Consider the following 20,451-nt stretch of genomic DNA (forward strand, 5'->3'; position numbering starts at 1 on the left):
CATCAGATTGAGGTCTCTTATTTTACGTTCAATGAGTTAATCGCATACGTATGGTATTAACTAGTACTATCGCTTCTTGGAATTCATCTCAAAATAGAATCCACTACCTCATCACCATCATACTTTATCATTCAACCATCTTGTCAACCACTAAAGTATAACCAGCAAACCTACTTAGCCTAAGCTCCTCCGGACCCCACCGACGTGGCGCCATGACCCCAAACCCTGAGGTACTTTAAGATGCTGATCCCCGCTACCTCCCACGTCATGCTGCATGCACTAAGCAGGCAGGGCACGCCACACCTGATATCAATGCTTCATTGACTGCGCTTGGGTTTTCGTGGACTGGGGCCGGGTTCTTTGGTTGGCCGGCAAGTGATTGGTCAATGTTGGTTGATTGCTTTGCTGATACCATTTCTGAGGGGGTGGCAAGTGTTTCTGCAGCTCTACCCAGCGGCTGCCTTTGTACCCCGAACACACCGTCGTGCTTCCGAGCAGGTAAGACCCTTGTAAGAAGAGTATCTGAGCGCCCTATGTTCTGATTGGATGGAAAGAAGGTACGAGGTGCAGTACTCCGTAGGGGCCTGAGGGTGGTGGGTACTCCGTACTATCGTATCTTGTCGCATCCAATGTTGCGATGTAACTTGGATAGTTACGCAAGCTCAGATCACAAGCCAAGCCTCCGTGACAGCCTGAGCGGACTGGAAGTCGCCATTGAGAGCGTACAGGTTCTGCAGGGCAACTGCAGCTTCGCGCGAGAAGTTCTCTACGACAGGTTGCGGTGTCGCCTTTGTGCCGAGGGTAGCCGGATCGATAGCAGCATCCACGTCGGGCATTGGGACGTCGTTGTCGTTGTCGCTTGATTGCGCTCCATTTGCAGTGTGCGACTGATGGCTGGATTGGGCTTGCGCTTGTATTTCCTTGCCAAGATCAAGAGCACGTAGGTATCCTTCGACTGCAAGATGTGCGAGACCGAGCGTATGCCAGACGCGGGCGAAGTTGAACTCCATCTCCTGCCTTTGGATGAGGGGTGTACCCTTGCGTTCGCGGAGACGTTTGTACTCGTTCATGAAAGAGAGGCCTTGCATGACATGGAAGTGGCGGTTCTCGGACTGGCGCTTCATGGAATGGTGGATGTAGCACAGGCCTATTGAAAGCAGAACAGCCGGGTTTTTGTCGTCAAGTGCGTACGCGCGGAAGAAGTAGTTGAGGGCTGGATAGAAGCTGTTTCCGGAGTAGAGGATGTGGCCGTAGAGGACGAGCAGGGCTACGTCCAATTCCTCCGCCGGGATGGGGTTTCCCTGATCGTCTTTTGTTGAAAGTGCTGCTCGTTCTTTAAAGATTGACTCTCGAATGGCCTTAGTATGGCGAGTGCCGGCGATGTGGTCGGGGAGAGTAAAGTCGATGGCTTTTATCTGGCGCAGCATGAATTTCATCATGGGAGATGAGTGGAAGAGGGAGCGGCGAGGATCGCCGACGAGGCAGCTGAGCATGGAGAATAGACGATAGGTGTCTGTGACGAACTGGTACTCCTTGATGAACCAACGTGCTTCGTTGGTGAGGGTTTCCTCGTCCTGAAGTCGGAGTGCACAGGCTATCGAGCAAATCAGTTACTGTCGGGAGAATGTGGGTAGAGTACTCACTGAACCAACAAACGTGGATCAGCCGCGTGCTGGTCTTTGAATGATACCAGACACTGGCGTCAGCAGCAGCTCCGAGAGTGTCATACGTCTCGGCTGGCTCATTCTGACCTGCAACCGTCAGGGCGTATTGTAGAAAGAGGTCCAGCCATGCGTCGAAGCTGATGCCATGGTAGTCTTTGGGGATTTTAGACTGCGAAGGTTCTTCGTTGGGTGCTATGTGCCGTTAGCTAAACTCTAGAAATGGAGACTTGGACGTATCGTACCCAATGCCTCTTGAAGTCGATTCGCCATCTCTTGCAATTCATCCATGAGGGAATTACTGTCCCCCTTGCTATTATATCCAAGGAAGACCATGTTGCGCTGCATCGGATAGAAGATCCTATTGGAACGGAACTCACGCAGTAGAGCATCGGCGATATCAAGCCAGTCTTCAGTGGCATCAGCATCCCTCGCCTGAAGTTTCGCCTCCAACTGCATCAGTTTTGTATACAGAAACTGAACGTTCTCGGTTCTGGCCATGTCACCGGGAGGCTGTTCTTCAGACTCATCTGCAAGGTCCACCGCCCTGAACTCCCTTGCGAGCTCCTCAAGCCGAGTATCCTTTCGTCGGCGATTACTTCTCGTTTCCTGCCTTCCCAAGAGAACGGCCTCGTTGACATATTTGAGCGCCTGTTCCCTCATTCCGATGCCATCGTACAGCTTGGCAAGTCGCACTCGAGATTCCATATGACTCGAGTCATGCTCTGAAACGGTTAGATAGCAATTCTCTGCGTCTTCAAGTTCGAGGAGAAATCTGTAACAATCTCCCAAGGCCATGAAGAAATTGACATCCGCGTATTCGGTTTGTTGAATGGGCTTATAGAACCGGAGGGCGTCCTCGAACAACTCGGCCTCCTTCAGCGCATCGGCTGCTTCGCGAAAGAGGTCACCGTAATCGTGAACTAATGAGGTCTCTGAAGTATCTTCCGGTTTCAACCATTTGAAGTGATGCTGAATGGGGTTAGGAGAGAAGCAGTATACCAGTTTTGGCTAGGACTTACAAGAGCTTCATCGACGTGTCGGTCTGGTAGTTTCAAGCGGAAAAGACCGAATTTTATGCGAAATTCAAGTGGTAGACCTGGGCCATACGTAGCCAGCGGCCACTTCTTTGGAACATACCCAGCTGCTTTGATCCTTCGAGGAAAGTCAGCGTGATCCCATTCGCGATCATCCTCGTCAAAATCGTTCCACATGGTGTCGTCTTTGCGCCCCAAAAGCCAGCGGGAGACCGCTTTTGCAGCCTTGAGCCCTTCTGCATGTCGTCCCAAGTAGGTATACAGCTCAATATAGATGTTGGCGTCAGACCACGTGAACTCTGGAGTTTCATCGGGTTCCTGCATCGTATAGTGCTGTATACTTTCTGACCAATAATCAAGCGCTTTTTGATATTCATTCTGTTCAGAGTAGGTATCTGTAAGAAGCCGAAGTGCTCTTACGTCGTGAGGAAGGTCTGAAAGAATCCTCTCATATTCAGTCACTGCTCGACCGTTCTGTCCCAGACCTCGATAAAGAGCAGCCCTCTGGAAGCGGGTGTTGTGGTTTTGTGGGTCGATGTTCAGCACACGACTGTAGCAGTAGAGAATGTCGTTCAGTGCATCCTCTCTGTCATCACCTGCCTGTTCCATTATCATTCTCGCAACCTTCAACCAAACCGTTGGATCTCTTGGACGGGTGTGGGCACCACTGAACAATGCGGTCACGGCCTTTTCTTTCTCGCCCTGAGCGAGGAAAATCTCCGAGAGCAAGGAGTGAGCGGCAAACATCTCAGGGTTAACCTGAATAGCACGCCTAACAAGGTCGATGGCGCGGTCATAGTCTCCATCAATAAAAGCAGATGTTGCCTCCGAGTGCAGCATCTTGAACTCCGGGCTGGGCTCTACCGGTTTACGGGGACCTCTCTTGATTCCCTTACCACCGCGGGCGCCATATCGACCAGAAAAAGGACCCGTGCGTCGACGGCGCCTGCGAAAGCCCCCTTCTCCATCAGAGCCTTGAGCACCATCATCTGAAAGGTCCTCCCTGCAGCTGTTAGCTTACATTCAGACCATGGTGCTGCGGTACTAACGATGATTCCTCGTCGGACGATGCTTCGAATGTGGAGTCTTCAGCGGAGTCGTCCTGAACGTAGACTTGTTCCTCTTCGACTTCTGGCGCAGATAGCTCATCCTCTACTGCTGACTGCGCAGGCTCTTGGGACGCATTCTCTGAGAAAAGTCCTTTGTACAGACGCGGGTCTATGACAGAGGCCTCAGCTGACGTGAGCTGCTGAGTCCCTTGCCACGGATATTGTACGGTTTCATCAATGTCAGGATAGGCAATCTCGATGTCAGGATAGGCAGTCTCCCCTGGATGGGGGCTGTGGTTGGGGTCATCCTCGCCGAAGTAGTCCATTTTGGCTTGTTATCATACTCTGGCGACCATCATTGGACGACGGGCCTGAGCGACGAATCTAGACTCGGGGTCCAGATCTCAGGGTATGGCCTGATGACACACCAAGCAGGTCCTAAAACAAGGACACCTTGATAGAAAGTGATGAAATGAAACCAAGAAGGAAAAGAAGAAAGACGACTGTGGATGTTGAAGTTCTTCAGCGGGCATCCAGCGACAATTCCCGGAGCGGACAAGCGCGTTCATAGCGTGACTAAGCGGCTTCATAAGGCTTGTTCACAGTGTTAAATTTAGTCGGCTCGAGTCTTCAGGCTCAATCTTGTTTCTGCTCCTCCGGCGATTCTGGCGAGACTCATCCTCTTCGCTTCCCTTTCTCTTCGTCACCCCTCTTCGCACTCGTCGCCCTCTCTCCGTCTTTTTCTTACTCTCCTTTTCGTCCCTCACATCTACCTCTCCCTTTTCCGTCGCATCGTTCCCCCATTTTGATTGATGCTTCAGGACTCGCTGTCAATCTGTGTTTGACACACTGTTGCAGGGTTCCCGACATCCTTTCGTTACGACACAAAAAAGCCGAGGCAAAAACCAGAAAACAGGATTGGGAGGTCACGGTCGAACCGCACGCTGTTGCAAGTGACTGCTGCGAACGAACGGTTCTACCTTTCGCTTTCTCTTGGCCGTCCTCTTTGTCCCGCTCCGCCGTCTACATTCAGTCAAATCCTTTGATGCCCTTTCGATTCGATTTCTCCTCCAGAATCCGAGTCAGGTAGTGCAGCCACTGGACTGGCCTGTGCCTCAATCGACATCGTCTAATATTCGCGGTTGGGTTTCTCGAACTTCAAGTTCTGACAAAAGCAACGCTAGCGATCATCCTTTTAGCGAGATCGCTTCGCCTTCATTCTTAATCTTAGTACTCGCACTCTAATCCGGCTCCAGAGTCGTTTCGCCCACGGCTTCGACAATCCTACGCAAACTCAGCAGGTGCTGCAGGTGTTTTGCAGTAATATCTATCTTTTCTGTATCTATTATTCACCGAAGCCCGCGAACGAAAGCCCCACCGAACGTTCATCGTCCGGCGACTTGTCCTGAGCCGCAACCATCGTCTTCATGGCTAGTCATATCATCGGCAACCGCAATAGCACCCCAGAAGCTTCCAAATCTTCTCTCCGGCCTCCTTCGTCGTCTCGCAATCTAGCTACCCACCAGCTCCGAGCATCCGCCGACATGTCGGGGTTCCCTTCTCCTCTCTCATCCCGCAGCATCCGACCTGCATCCGAGGTATATTTCAACCAGCAGGCGCAGACACCAAGCAATGCGGAGGACCCATTGGATCGGGCGGCACAGCAGTGGCTGGCGGACATTGATCAGTACGAAACCACTCTGGAAGAAATGGCGGCGGCGACGCTTGACCAGGACTTCAAGGACGAACTCAGCGCCATCGAGCAGTGGTTCCGTGTGTTGAGTGAGGCGGAACGGACCGCTGCCCTGTATGCTCTGCTGCAGCAGACTACTCAGGTGCAGATCCGTTTCTTCATTCAAGTCCTGCAGCAAATGGCCAAAAGCCACCCTATGTCTGGTCTGCTGTCCCCTGCAAACTTTGGCGAGAAGGGTATGTCTATCCTGCCATTCTTACCTTCAGTTCTAACAGACCTATAGACGCCATGTCCAACCGTCTGAACGATGCCATGTCGAAGCTCAATGTTGACAGCTCTCGAAACTCCTTGGGTCGCCCTCCTCCTTCCCCGGGTGCCAAGCGCAACTCTGGTCTTGACTCGTCCACCATCAATGCCATGTTCCCCGATGCGGCCGCAGCTATTGCCAAGAAGAAGGCCGAATTCACCCAGCAGACGGGAAATGCGCCCCCTTCTAACCGCAACAGTGCTGTATTCAACGAGCGGACCTCGTTTGTTGCGCCCACTATCTCCGCACCTGACAACAGTGCAGACAACCTGGGCCAGCCACCAGTGTCACCTTGGGCTCAACGCGGCGCGTCGGAGCCCCAGCCACCGATTGCTCGGCCCAAGTCGTCCTCTGGCCAGCAGCCTATGGGTCAGTTCAGCCAGTCCGGCCTGCGCTCTCCTCTCCCCACAACCCAGACTGCGACTATCCCCGCTCCCGAAATCGAGGCTCCCTTGCTGTCTCCTTACAATGTTGGAAATGCCAGCTGGGCTTCCATGACCAACACCCCGATGACCGCAACCTTTGGCTCGCAGCTTGGGGGTCCTCACCAGGGCTCTGATATGGTGGCCAATGCCACAGCGATGAAGCTGGCTGCGCTATCGACCGTGAACAACCGCATCGCACTGGACGATGCTCGTAAGTACCGCCGCGCTCGGTCGAACGACGGCCAAGCAAAGAACGCCGCCAACAGTCTTGCTGCGCACAATATCCCTCAGGGAGGTCTGGCTAGCCCCGGTCTCCCTGTTGCTGGGCAGCTTCTGAATGCCCAGCAGTTTGCCGCTTTGCAAGCGCAGCAACAGGCCGCAATGGCAGGTCACCGGTCCCGGCCCACCTCACCCGGCATTGCTATGCAAGGTGGTGCATTGGGACCTATGGGATTCACTTCTCCGCAAAACAACGGGTTCTTGGCTGCATATGATCCCAACAATCCGCTCATGGGCAACGGCCTGGGCGCGCTTGGCATGGGTCAGTTTGGTCTCGGAGGTCACGAAGGCTATCTTTCTGACCACTCCGAGGTTGCTCGAGGCCGTTCTCCTCGCGGCCGTCGCGGCAGCTCGAAGCCGCCAGAGGACCCTACCGACCCGAACCTTCTCAAGGATATTCCCAGCTGGCTGCGATCCTTGCGCTTGCACAAGTACACGGATAACTTGAAAGATCTGAAGTGGACCGAGCTGGTTGAGCTCAGCGACAAGCAGCTCGAAGAGCGCGGTGTTAATGCTCTCGGCGCCAGGAACAAGATGCTCAAGGTTAGTTTTGCGATGACATGATAATGAACTGCAGCTGACTCCTTTCAGGTCTTTGAACAGGTCAGAGAAGCCAAGGCCGATGGAAAACTCGAGAATGCTTCGGCATGACATGCACATGGTTGATAATATGCGTTGGACATTTGAATTACTTTCATTTCGTTACATTCTCTCTGCTGCATTAATTTGATTAGATTGGCTTTGGGCATGAGTGGCAGGATCCGATTATTTCCTATGAACGATCTTGGGGGAGAACGCTAACTGCGTCCGGGCCGGACACCTGCTGGCCAGCCAGTGGAAGCCTGAGAGCTGATTGATTGTATGTTGTATGTACTGTTCGATGGATGTGATGTGACGACGGGGCGATTGAGAGACCCGGCTGTGTCTCAAGCGCTCCCAATTAATTACGACGAGCATGTAATGGTCGAGTCAATAGTGGCAAATATATGTACAATTGGTTTATTCATCATGACTCTGGAGCTTGACTTTCATTAATCAACTTCAAGCTCCGTAGCTCTGAAGAGATCTGAAAGCGGAGTCACCTGGCAGAATGTCGGGATAACTTACCACCTCAGTCAACGCATCACTCTACACCAACTTCACCTGCAGAATTAGAGAAATCCACCAAAATGCCACCAACAAACCAAGAACTCTCTCTCCTCATCAATCCGCTCGTCCCGGAATCCGTCCAACACAACAACCGAGTCTGTCCCCAATCCACACGAACCCACTTCGACCAAACCAACTAACATGAAGTTCTAGGTCCTCACCCAACTGCACTCCCTAACCTCCTTCCTCCTCGGACTCACAGCCGGAATACTCGCTTTACAATCCGCAACCGGCTTCATCTTCTACTTCCTCGGCACAGTGCTGGTTTCGGGCCTGTTCCATCTGGCCTTACTCTACCGGTCGGCGGGCAAAGGCGCAGGCGGATTCTTTCCCGGCGCGGGCGGCGAAATCGAAGGTCTTGTTGTGCAGCGTGATGGGACTGTTAAGGATGCGGGGAGTGGTGTAAGGAAGGGTGCTTGGAGGGATGTGTGGTTTGGGGGTGGTGTGTTGGGCGAGGCGCTTAGTGGGTTTGTGCTTGGGTGGGCGGGTGTTGGAGGCGTGCTGAGGTGATTTCTCGGCGATGGCTATGCTTGTGGTTTGATACTTGGGTAATGCGGTGGATGGTACCGATCTAATGGCTCCGAAGGAGATACTTGGATATGCTTTTGAACAAGGGCCATGTCGATGGAGTGATCGGCTGGTATGAAAGAGACGAGGTACTGTATTATATCTATCTGCATGCTAATCAAGCGAATTCTATGCAATCTCGATTTCCAGGCTTATCCTGGCACGCTGTGGTCATGTGTTCCACCCGACTTAACCATCCACAGCCTGATTCAACGCATTCACGCGATAACTCTCACTCCGCTCCATCAACTCGACATGCGATCCCCTCTCCACAACCTTTCCCTCCTCAATGAGGAAAATGATATCCGCCTTTCGAATCGTATACAGCCTATGTGCAATCGCAATGACCGTGATGCCCCTTGCCGCCTTTTCCAGCCCATCCTGCAGCAACCGCTCACTCTCCGCATCAAGGGCACTCGTACTCTCGTCCAGCAGCAACAGCCGCGGTTTTCTGAGCAACGCCCTCGCAATGGCTAGACGCTGCTTCTGCCCACCACTCAGCCGATCACCGTTCGGGCCAACAGCTGTCTCGTACCCGTCTGGCAGACTCATGATAACGTCGTGGATATTGGCTAGCTTGCACGCTTCTTCGATATCCGCCTGTGTTAAAAGCTGGTTTGGCCGCGCTCCCAATTCAAGGTTGAATTTGATGGACCCATCGAAGAGCACAGAGTGTTGCGGGACATAGGCGATTTCATCGCGGAAGGACGAGTCCAGGTGTGCGATGTTGCGGCTACCGAGCTCGATCGTTCCGGCGCTGGGTGTGTAGAGGCGCTCTATGAGGGAGATGATGGTTGATTTACCGGCGCCGGAGGGGCCTACGAGTGCCGCGAATTGGCCTGCTGCAATGGAGAGGTCGAGTCCGTGCAGGACTTGGGTGTCTGGGCGGGCGGGGTATGTGAATTCCACTTGTTTGAAGGAGACGCTGAGGCCGGATTGGCTTCCTGCTGGTCCTGGGAGAGGAGGCTTCTCGGATGGGTGAGAGGTAGCCTCGAGGTCCTTTGAGTCCGAGCCAGGTGTGGCCACAGGATCAGAGAGCTTCCTTGTCGAGCCCATATCAAGCAAATTCAACAGCCGGCGAGTGGCCTGCACAGCGCGGGACACATCCGGTGCCAGCGCAAACATCTGCCCCCAGAGCTGCGACGAGACGAGCAAGGCAAGCTGGACGATGAAGAACTGGGTCTGCGTGTAGTGGCCCGCAATGATCTGTTTCGCGCCCCACCAGTACGCCAGCGCGTAGACGAAGTTGCTGAGCCCGTAGCCGACGGCGAGCCAGAGGTTGGTGAAGGCCGACTGCCCTGTTATCTCGCGGATCGGTCCCTGCAAGCTGCGGCGGTAGGTGGAGAGGACCTCGGACTCGATGGCGAGGGCGTGCACGGTCTTGATAGAAGTCACGGCTTCAACGGTTATACCTAAGGAGCGGGCGAATGCGTCGTTATGTCGCTCTTCGAAGCTGGCCAGGGTTGAGACGCGCATGTATCCTGCTCCCAACAAAAGGGGAACGACGGAGAGGCAGACGAGTGCGATCCGCCAGGCAATGATGTGCGTCATGATTATAGCTGCGAAGAGGTTGACGAGGATGCTGAGGATGGTACAGATGACGGAGCCGGTGAGGCCGTTGAGTGCGTTGCTATCCTTGACAATGAGGGAGAGGAGACCTGATGGAGTGCGCGCTTCGTGCCATTCAAGCTTCTGCTCGAGAATGGAGCGTAGAGAGAGTACGCGGACCTTGTAGATCAGCTGCTCTGCAATCCAGCCAAAGAGGGACCAGCTGATGAGGTTGGCGAAGAACTCGATTAGGGCTAGGACGAAGAACATCAGGCCCCAGAACTCTCCTGCATGTCGGATTGTATCTGCGGTCTCGCACGAGCTCAGCTTGCCCACAACGTTACCGAAAATGATTGCTGAGGCGCAGTATGTGCCTCCGATGACAACGGCGCCGGTGACGGCGATGAGGAGGGCTAGTGAGTACGGACGGAAGAGCGAAGCAACGGCTTTGGAGGTCGAACTGACGGACCTCTCAGCGGCGACTGGTTCCTGGTCTGTGGGTTTCTCCTTAGAAGGAGCAGGCGCAGAGTTTTCGTCGTCTTGCACCGAGGTCACTTCGGTGATCTTCTCTTTCTCGAGGGTTGTACTGTCCAACGATGGCCTGGCAGACGAAGCCGCACTCTCCTGAGAAGCATTGACATTGAGATTCTGCAACCTCACGAGCTCCGCATACGCGCCATCCGCAGCAAGAAGCTCGGTGTGAGAGCCCTGCTCAATGAGCTTTCCTTGCCTCATCACGATGATGTTATCTGCGTTCCGGATAGTCGAGAGCCGATGCGCAATGGTGACCAGGGTTCGTCCAGCAGCAGCCGTCTCCAACGCCTGCTGCACACGCATTTCGGTAGCGGAATCCAGTGACGCCGTTGCTTCGTCGAGAATAAGAACCTGCGGGCTCTTGACCAAAGCTCGAGCGATAGAGATACGTTGCTTCTGCCCACCGCTGATGAGATTCCCGCTCGACCCAACCATTGTCGCATACCCGTGGTCAAGCTTGTTGATAAATTTGCTAGCGTCGGCGAGTCCGGCTGCTGTCTGAACAAGAGACACAATCTCACGGATCTGCTCTTTATTGCCGGGTTGTGAGTCAATAGCATGATCAAGACTCATTCCCTTCTCACGAACAGCAGAAGCAATGTCTTCCAACGCGCTGCTCTTCAGCACATCCATCAAGTGGCCATGCGCCGCCGAGTTTACCAAACCGAGAGCAATATTCTCCAGGATCGACCGATCAAGCAGACAAGGCTCCTGCTGGACGAGACTGATAGCACTCCGCAGGAAGCGCACATTCAGCTCCCGCACGTCATGGCCCCCGATCAAGACTTGTCCTTCTTCAGCATCATAAAACCGCGTGATCAATCCCGCAACAGTCGATTTGCCGCTGCCACTTAATCCGACCAGCGCCGTTTGCTTGCCTGCCGGAATACGCAGCGAGAGATCTTGCAAGATAGGCTTGTCCGGCCGCGAGGGAAACCTGAACCCAACGTTGCGGAACTCAATATCCGCAGCAATTGGGCTGGCAGGCACAAGGCCAATCTCGGCCGTCCCATCAATCGGACTCGGCCTCTCAATATCCTTCTCCAGCTTCTTGAACGCCACGGCCGCCGCATCAAAGCTCTGCAGGAACGGCGCCACTTGACTCAGTATCAAACTAGCATCCACAAGAACCAGGATAACCGTGTACGTATTTCCAACCGTCACACCTTCCCCACCAGCTTCAACGGCGTCCGCAATCTTCGTCGAACCCTGCCAGAACGCCAGCGCGTTCGCCGAAAACGCAATAAAGTACAACAGACCCGCCTGTGTCGCCGTCGCAATGGACTTGCGGATCCCAGCAACACGCGCAGGACCAAGATGGTCAACGAACCGAGCCTCAAGCCTTGCACCCGCACTAAACGCATGCACGAGCATCGTATTGCTGAACGCCTCCAGCGCCACCGAAGACGCAGCCGCCATGCACTCGAGCGCGCGCCCAAAGTACTTGCGCACAAAGTACCCGCCTGCAAGACTCATGATCAGGTACGCCGGCGCCAGGGAGACAAGCATGCCCGCCAGCCGGGCGTCCTTGATAAACGCAACCACATAGCTGGTGACAAAAAACGCAATGCTGTTCAGCACAATCCCCACCTTCTCGCTGGTCCCCTGCTGAATCGTACTGATGTCCCCTGTAATCCGCGAACTCGCCTCCCCCGGCGCAAGCGTATCGAAGAACGCGGCATCCTGCCGAAGTAAACTGTGGAAGTACTTCTCGCGCATCCGCTGCGCAAGCCACTCGCCTGAGATGTTCCAGCAGAAGACATATATGTAAATGAGCACGAAGTACGCGATCCCGATGTACACGATCTGCAGGACCTTGTCGTTGATGCCGGCTTGGTAGGCATCGGCGTTTGTGGGGGTTGCGTTGCAGGTTGAGGAGTTCATGTCGTCGACGAGCTGGCCGAAGACGATGGCCATGATGGGGAAGGGGATTCCGGATGCGATGGCGGAGATGAGGCCGGTCAAGAGGACGAGAGTTTCTTTTGGCGAGGGATTGCCGTAGAGCAGGAGGCGGGTGAATGTTGTGCAGCGGGTGAGGAGCTACAAAAATCATTCAATTAGCTCCCCCTCATACACTCACAGAGTACCGATGTACGGAGTTAGGGTTAGGGAGAGAGAACATACACCAGGCTTCTCAGCCTCAGCCTCAGCTCCAGCCGTAGCCGTAGCTCCATCCTTCTTCTCTCCCATCACGACGGGAATTGACAGAGACAAGCACACTACCTAAAGCAAGACGAAAGAAAAAAGAGACGATCAGACCAGAGGCCAAGGCCAGAGCTAAATACGATTGCTACTGCATGACCAAGCCGCCTAGCCTCTTGGTCCTCTTGGCTGGCGCCTTGGCTGAATAACTGGGCAGCGAGGTCGGCGTTGGCGATCTTATCTGATTGTATCGATGTACGGTAAGTTTAACTAACCCCCACGCCTACAAGGGGGAAATGGCCAAGTGGGCTTGCGCCATCGGCTGAACTTTGATGGATGGTTACATTTCTGAGGTAGGGTTCAGGGCTGCAGGCTGCTTATGTAGTGTGGGTCAGGCAGTGCAGGGTCTCTCCAACTCGCTTTCAGCTTTCAACAGTCGCCTTGGGCCGTCGTAGCCGTGCGAGAAACGTTCTGTACTTTTTCAGCTTGATTATTTGCAAAAGCCTCTTACAAGTACGCGTGGCGTTGGATAATCCCTTGAAAAGACAAAGACTGCTTTTGAGTTCCTATGATGAAGGACTCGAACGTGCGAATTGAGTAAAACATGTGACAGACTCAGTGACAGACACGGCAAGATTATCAGATTGATAAAACTAAAACTCTAAATGACTGCCGATCTGATAAGCGAAACTAAACTATAAAGTACCGTGCAAACCTAAAAGTGAAACAACTAAGCCCTAATTAAAGAGGATAATATCCATCTACGCAAACCTAACTAGAAATCAAACACGCACATGAATGCAGAGATCCCCCCTATAGACCGAGTCAATTTTCACTGCCCTCCAGAAACTCAAGCAACAGCCTCAACAGCCCTCGAAGCCGCCGCAACATCCACCAGCTTATTCCCACTCCCACTCCCACTCCCACTCCCACTCCCACTCCCCCTCTGACCCACAGCCCCATCATCCACATCCACAGGCCCCGGCATCAGCGTCCCAAGCTGCATCCACCGAAAACAAATCCCAAACCCCAGATCCCCCTGGAAGAACATCTCGCGCGTCTCCTCCCCCTCCACGAGCCCCATATTCGGAAAATACGCAACCGCCTTCCTCCCCACCGCCAGCCCCATCCCAGCCTGCACCTCGTCAAGAGCCACAAACTCCGGCGTCGTCCCGTACACCCTCTGCATCATCTTCTGGTGGATGTTGCGCGCCGCATAGTGGCCCTGGTGCATTGCGGCGCCGGCGCGCTTGACGCCGGACCAGCGCGCGATGTCCCCGGCTGCGTAGTGGTCTCCTGCTAGTGGGGCTGGGAGGCAAGGTGTGTCGGATGGGAATTCGAGGGTTGGTTGGATGCGGATGTAGCCCTGGTCGTCGCAGAGGGAGGGGTGCAGGAAGGAGGGGGCGGATGGTGTGAAGCGGGAGACGGCGTTGATGACGTGGCTGGCGTGGAGGGTGGAATTGTTGGAGAGGGTGAGGGTGTGCGTGTTGTTGGTGCTGGTGTCTTTTTCTGAGATGGAGGTTACGCGCGCGCCGAGGACCACGTTCACGCCGCTTTCGCGCAGGACGTCGAGGGTCTTTGATGAGAATTGGGCTGGGAGGGGTTCGGAGGAGAGGAGGGCTGTGCGGGAGTGGATTAGGGTTACGGGGGTGTCGGGGTGCAGCATTTTGCATTCGGCGGCGATTTCGATGCCGACGGCGCCTGGATCAATATCGTTATTAGCTTTGTCTGGCTCTTTTTGATGGAGATCGTATAGTGGGTTGGGAGCATACCGCCACCGATAACAGCGACGCCCTCCTTCGCATCGCGGACATTCGCCAGGTTCTCTGCCGTCTCGGACAGGAACTGCTCCCTCGTGAACGAGCGCGGAGCACTAGGGTACTCGCGACGGAGGCCGGTGCATGTAATGAGGTAGTCGTATTTCTCTTGGACGCTGCCGCTAGACGTCGCAATCGTGGCTGTCTTTGCGGCACAATCCAGAGAGTCGACGCTGCCCTGTACGCATCGGATCTCTGGTGTTTGAAGGGCGGGGATGTCGGTGTACTTGATCCAGAAAGACTCTGCGAATTCCTGTGAGGAGAGGGCGAGGGGTTGGCCGATTAGGTGGTCTATTCGTTAAATAAGTATATACCCCAGAAATTAGGGTTGGAGGAGAATACAGTAGCCATCTCGGGGATCAACGATGGTAACCTGCACCGGGATTCTCTTCCCAGTGCCATTATCGCCATCGGTAATCGAGAATCGGTGTCGTCGGCCGTGGCACAGATCAACCAGGTTCAAGGCTGCTGCGAGACCGGCATAGGAGCCGCCGAGGATGAGGACTCGGAAGGGTTCGTCGAGGCTAGGCATTTCGTCAATTAACTCAACGCAACGCAATTCGATCAGATTATGGCAGAAAGAAGACAAGAAACAGCAAAATGAACACGAAGACCATTAAAGACAGGGGAAAGCCAGACTTAAGTCAGACTGTCACGCGTCAACCTTGGAATGGACCGAGTCGGCTCGAAACGGATGTTATCAATCTAACGGACCCGCCCGTATCCCAATTACAGCCTGACGTACCGATACACAGACCCACCGCCATGACTCTCCGTCTGGGAAGCCTCGGAGTCCGGCGCTCGACCGCGTCCTGGAGGCGCCACGTCGCGGTGATCCTGATGCACAAATCGACACGCGTGCAGATTCACCCCGGCGCCAATTGCCTGGCGACGCAGGGCTTGCAAATGACACAGCGGTCGAATAATGTCTTGAAGCAAAACAGGTCGACCACGAGCCAGATGGCGCAATCGGACCGGGAGCCGGACGGCTGGGAACCGAGACTGAAACATGGTGTTTGCTTCTGGTGTCGACGGGCCAGAAACCAGAAACTATTGTTCTTGGCCTTTCGGGGACGGTTGGAAATGAAGTGATCTGGAAGGTCCGGGATGCGAGGGATGGGGGCATGGCTATATGATAGGGGAACCTGACGTCTGACAAGTTGCTAGGTCCCCACTCCTTTTTCAGCTCAAGAGCAGGTCTGCCTCTGTTGTAGTCCGCGGACAGCGGAACGGTGGCCGTCGAGATCACCTTAGGTGGGCTCGTTGACTGACGCAAGGCACCATTGCGTACGGGATTGGGACCAACATCGATGCATCAACCTCCCTGGCCATTCGACAAACAGCCCCCCTCGGCTCCAAGCGACCGACAAATCCATTATCGAGGCGTAATCAGCAACGCCGAGGAACCCGAAATTACCTCTAGCAAGAATGAGCAGATGCCAAGATTGACAGAAGAGATTTCGTGCTTTTGTGTTCCCGTGCAATCACAGTGGGGGAAGAGTGGGGTCGGTGAGATTATCAGATTGATAATTTGGGATACGCCAGAATACGGTAAGATTACAGATCAGATAAGATCACGTACCCCTTGCTTACATGCTAGTAGCTACCAGGGTTCCTTCGACTCAACGAGTAGTGTAGAGGGCTAGTGGCAGCTTATGATTATGGTGAGAAGCAGACTGAAATCAAGTACCTATGACCGACATACTAATACATGCAGAAACACACATCTAGTAGATCCCCCACTCAACACCCTGGCTCTTGATATTGCCATTGCAATTCATAAGCCCCTTGGCTCCGACCTTGCCGTTGCTGTTGCCAAACTTCGCAATGGCGTCGTTGATGATATCAATCACGTCCTGTCCGCCGACATAGAACTCGACATTGCCGTTGACACTGGTGGCCTCGATACCAAAGTGGCAGGACTCGAAGTCGAGAATCTCACGGTGCGGCTTGCCAACAACCTGATGCGTGAAGTCGGTCTTCCCATTGCTCTGGATGTTCCTGATGATGGTGCGGCAGTCCTCGATATCCGGCGAAGCGTCGCTGGTTTGGTCCTCAAACGTCGCTTGTCCGCAGTAGTCCTTGCCCGGGGGGATGTCACAGGGGTAGAACTCGCTGGAGCCCGCACTGGTCGTGTCCCAGGATTGATACGCGCGCGCGGCGCTGCAGACGGGGATGTGCATGTACCCTGCGGTTGTGACCTCGACATTCATCAGGTTCCTCACGGTGTCTGGGTCGGTCGGATCCGCGTATTTGTAGGTGTTTTCCCCTTCGTTGTCCCTCCAGGTGTTGACGGAACCCGCGATCAGGTCCTTCTTGCTGATGTTGCCGAAGGCTGTACCGTTGAGGGAGTCGAGACCTGGAGGGGCGGAGAACTTGGCTGGCACGCATTGCTCGTTGCAGGGGCCTCCATCGTTGACCTGGCAGTTGCACTTCTCCGAGTCGCCTTTGGGATACACAAGGTACCATTGTTCGTCGTCGACGCATTCCCCCGTCTCCTTCATCGTCTCCTCGTCGAGGTACTCCTCCATCTCCTCGAGATAATGGTCCACGCCGCACCCTTTACCGGTCCTGAGGATGAAGGGATAGGTACCCGCGGAGCGCCAGAGTGCCGGGATGGTGAAGCCGAATACGCACTTGAGGATGTCGTCCTGCAGTTCACCCGCCAAATCGCGCTCTGCTGGGGGTTCATTCTCGAATTTACCCTCGATGAGTTTTCCATCGGAAATGAGGTCCCAGATGGCGTCGATCGCAGCATCATCGCCTTTGTCAAGCAACGCGGACAGAGAATAAGAGTTGAATTTCGACCAGCCGTTGATGACTTGGCCCATGTAGGCTGAGAATTCGTCCTGTTTCTCGGGCGTCCAATACGCATCGTCCCCATTCATAAGACCACCGGCGACCATGATGCCTTGTTCGAGGACGGTCATGGCCACACTCTGTGTGGTTTCCCCTCTGCTGTTCTGATTGAACCAAGCGAGCTGGCTCAGCACCTTGCTCATCAGGGGTCCAGCAGTTCCCACGCCTCCCAGGACAAGGAGGTTAGTGAGCAAGTCTTGCCACACTCCGTCGTCCTTTTCCGGAAGAGGTGCAAATTCGTTGGTCAAATGGTCAATTTGTAGACTCAGCGTCGTGGCGGCCCTCCAGAGATATGTATCGTAGTCCGTGAACAGCTTGTGGATGGAAGCGAGCGAGTTCCAGATCAGCTGTCCTGCGGGCCCCGACAGCTCGCGATCTAACGGGGCGATGCAGCTGATTGTGTTGCAGCTGTCTTGTATGGCGGCGCCGCAGTTGGCCTGATCCCCGATCCGAAGTGTACTGGACACCGACTGGGTGAAGTTGACCGCGGGTCTCTTGCTGTCAGTCTCTTTCCAGATGCGCACCACGTCCTCCCACGCCGCATCCGCGTTCACTCCGCTCCATCGCTTCGAGGGCGTGTAGTCCAACTTGTCTTCAATGACCTCGTGGGTGCAATCGAAGTCGGTCCAGTTGCCGTTCCGCGAATGGTCGGTCTTGGGATCTTCTCCGCTGCTGGCGATTTCGATGAAGTTGGCCCATTTGGTCTGAGGGGGCGGGACTGCGTGGAAGCTTTGCAGGTCGGTGGCCCAGTCCGAGGTTCCTCCCAGCCCCCACGCGGTGTAGAGGTTTGTTCGTGTCTTCTTGGTCGCGGCGCTCATGTACCCAACCCATTCGTCGTTGTCGTAAACCAGGATGTCACTGTTGCTGCTGGTGTCGATAAAGCTCGTGACCACTCGGGAAGAATCCGCCATGATCTCTGCAATCTCGGCGTCGGCGAGGTACCCTGCAGTGTCGGTGCACTCTCCCTTCATGGCGTTGGAGTTCAAGCGGTCCCCGGTGAACTGGCAGTCAGGGCCCCAGCATCCAGGGCTCGCCATCTTGAAAGATCGCCCATAGCTTGTCACCCCGACAATCACCTTTTCGCCGGGAACCCCTGCCTTGGTAATCATTGCCAGCGACTGCTTGGTCTCGGTCAGATTCACCTGGCTACGCAGGCAATTGCCGGTCTCACATCCTTCTTGGGAGTTGCTGTTGTGGGCATCCCACTGACCGTGGAGATCATAGGTCATGTAGACAATGTAGTCGAGGATCTTGGACATTTGCTGAATAGGGAACTGCTTCAGATACCAATAGGACGACGGGGCAGCAATCGAAATGGACTTCCCGGGCAAAAGATTCTTGAGAACCACCAGGAATGCCAGGTAGTTGGGGCCCTCCTCCTCCGTACCAGGGTCGTACACGGGGAGATCTGGAGCTCCAGGATACTCCCAGTCAATGTCGACGCCGTCCAGGTCATGCTCCTTGATGAAGTTGGCAATGTTCGTCGCCATGGTAAGCCGGTTCTCGGGACGGACACCAGTGCGAAATATCTTGTACGTGGCGTCACTGTTGGAGAACTCCCAGCCACCAAACGATAGAATCCGCTTTGCACCCGAGATCTTTTTAAATTCATGAAATTGGTAGGTCGACAGCACGTCGCCAACCTCAACTTGATAATCGGCTGTCAAGGTACCAAAGCCAAAATGGATATGCGAGTAGAGCGAGGTGTCGATCTGAAGAGCATCTTGATAGAGACACTTTCGGCTCAAGCAGTAGCCTTCATAATATCCAATCTTGATCTCGCCAGATCCAGACCCCTGGACGACATCAAGACCGCAGTTGGAGATGCAGCCATATGTACCGGGTTCAGCGGTCCCGGGGGCGCCCGTGTTGGTGTCAACACAAAAGTCCTTGGTAATGCCACATTGGCCCCAGATGTTGCAGCATGCATTCAGCGGGCAGGGGTTCATTTCTGCAATATCAGAGCCATCGGTCGGGGGCTCGGAACCTGGCTTTTGGGGGCCACAGATGGCATTGGCAATGGGTGCAGGAAACGGGGCAGTGCCTTCACTCAGGCAGATGACAGCGTCCTTGTATAAAGGATCACAGCCATTCCACCCCCAGGTGTTTTTGTTGAATTCCTCAAGCTCGTCCCTGGTCAGACTGTACTCAGCAACAAGGTTGTCGCAGTTGTCATCTCCCTGGACCTGGTACGAATAGCAAGAGCCGTCCTCGTTTTGCGGAGGGCTAAAGTCAGGCAGGTCTCCACTGGAGCAGCAGACGTGCTGCTTTGGTTTCAGATTCTTGCAGAAGTCGACCCCGGGGTTGTACTTGGTAAAGTCGGACGCCGAAATACCACACTTTTGAGCAGCCTCTGGACATCCGGAATTTGGGTCGACCTGGACCGTCCGGCACTCAGCACGACGGTGGAGGGCCCTGGCATGGATGGTTGAGTGGCGGTGGTGGGCCCTGGCGTGGATGGCTGAGTTGCTCGGAATGGTGGAATTGGTGGTGGCGAGGGTGCGATTGCTGTGCAGAAGCGGCGTGGTGAACTTGGCCAGGCCTGGAAACTTAGTCGACCCCGAAAAGGACAGGCATGTGCCATTGGCCCAGGACTTGATGGCGTCCTGGATGGGAGTAAAGGTGCCGTTGCTGGTGGCCACGATACCGAAGATATGGTTGCTGCCATAGCCTGGCCCACAGAGCTGCATAGCCAAGCTTGTCGTCGAGACGTTGAGGTGTTCGAGGTTGTCTTGGAATGTCTTGAGTGCGGACTCGCCGATAGCTTCGTTGAGGAGACCCTGCCCAATGTACAGACCAATAGTCGCCTCGCCGGACTGGCCATAGATCATGAACGGTCGTTCCGTGGTCCCATGGCCATTTTCAGCATACTTGCGGACCTGCTTCACGAGAGACTTGATCCCAGCTGCCGCAAGGCCATAGCCCTCCTTCCACCAGCCAATCTCAAACTCGACATTGTGGGACTCGGCAGAGGCAAGCTGGACGGACTCGGCAGGAAAGGTGGCAAAGTCGGGTCCGAACGAGGAGCAGGCTTGGATGCGGTGATTCTCGTCCTTGTTGTCGACTTGATCGTAAAGGGAGAAGTCATAAAACATGGTCTCGGGGCATTTTCGAATCTTGTTGAAGTTGGGATAGACGGACCAGTTGCCCGTGCTGGGCCCGGAAACGCTGCATCGCTCCGGGCAGACGTTGGCACTGCTGTAGCTGGGGCTTGCTGGCTTTCTGAATATCGAAGTGGCAGTGGCTCCATCTCCAGAGAGCAGCAATACAACAGCGCCAAAGGCTGCGGCCAAACTCGTCAAGGACACCATTGCGTCGGGCCTTGACGAAGAAATGTAAAGAGCGTATGATAGGAAAGTAAGAGCGTAAGAATAGAGAGTAAAG

General features: G+C 54.5%; 5 protein-coding genes across 5 annotated transcripts; 1 reads left to right on the forward strand and 4 right to left on the reverse strand.

Moving 5' to 3' along the window:
* Positions 1-662: 662 nt before the first annotated feature.
* Positions 663-4,073, reverse strand: DSM5745_08167 (tetratricopeptide repeat protein; the record flags this gene model as incomplete). Its single annotated transcript, XM_026750183.1, has 5 exons — positions 663-1,594; positions 1,644-1,856; positions 1,907-2,633; positions 2,684-3,701; positions 3,748-4,073. The coding sequence occupies 5 exons, from the start codon at positions 4,071-4,073 to the stop codon at positions 663-665; spliced, it is 3,216 nt and encodes a 1,071-aa protein (XP_026601187.1).
* A 1,101-nt stretch (positions 4,074-5,174) lies between these two features.
* On the forward strand, positions 5,175-7,102 carry DSM5745_08168 (RNA-binding protein VTS1; the record flags this gene model as incomplete). Its single annotated transcript, XM_026750184.1, has 3 exons — positions 5,175-5,676; positions 5,724-6,994; positions 7,043-7,102. The coding sequence occupies 3 exons, from the start codon at positions 5,175-5,177 to the stop codon at positions 7,100-7,102; spliced, it is 1,833 nt and encodes a 610-aa protein (XP_026601188.1).
* A 1,254-nt stretch (positions 7,103-8,356) lies between these two features.
* DSM5745_08169 (ABC transporter ATP-binding protein) lies at positions 8,357-12,439 on the reverse strand (the record flags this gene model as incomplete). Its single annotated transcript, XM_026750185.1, has 2 exons — positions 8,357-12,289; positions 12,374-12,439. The coding sequence occupies 2 exons, from the start codon at positions 12,437-12,439 to the stop codon at positions 8,357-8,359; spliced, it is 3,999 nt and encodes a 1,332-aa protein (XP_026601189.1).
* Positions 12,440-13,241: 802 nt separating this feature from the next.
* Positions 13,242-15,219, reverse strand: DSM5745_08170 (putative pyridine nucleotide-disulfide oxidoreductase AMID-like; the record flags this gene model as incomplete). Its single annotated transcript, XM_026750186.1, has 4 exons — positions 13,242-14,092; positions 14,164-14,499; positions 14,551-14,732; positions 14,954-15,219. The coding sequence occupies 4 exons, from the start codon at positions 15,217-15,219 to the stop codon at positions 13,242-13,244; spliced, it is 1,635 nt and encodes a 544-aa protein (XP_026601190.1).
* Positions 15,220-15,935: 716 nt separating this feature from the next.
* On the reverse strand, positions 15,936-20,378 carry DSM5745_08171 (uncharacterized protein; the record flags this gene model as incomplete). The annotated part of the gene is made up of 1 exon (XM_026750187.1): positions 15,936-20,378. One exon carries the CDS (start codon positions 20,376-20,378, stop codon positions 15,936-15,938), a length of 4,443 nt encoding a protein of 1,480 aa, XP_026601191.1.
* Positions 20,379-20,451: the final 73 nt, after the last annotated feature.

The sequence above is a fragment of the Aspergillus mulundensis genome, assembly GCF_003369625.1.
Source record: "Aspergillus mulundensis strain DSM 5745 chromosome Unknown scaffold_9, whole genome shotgun sequence".
Classification (NCBI taxonomy): domain Eukaryota; kingdom Fungi; phylum Ascomycota; class Eurotiomycetes; order Eurotiales; family Aspergillaceae; genus Aspergillus; species Aspergillus mulundensis.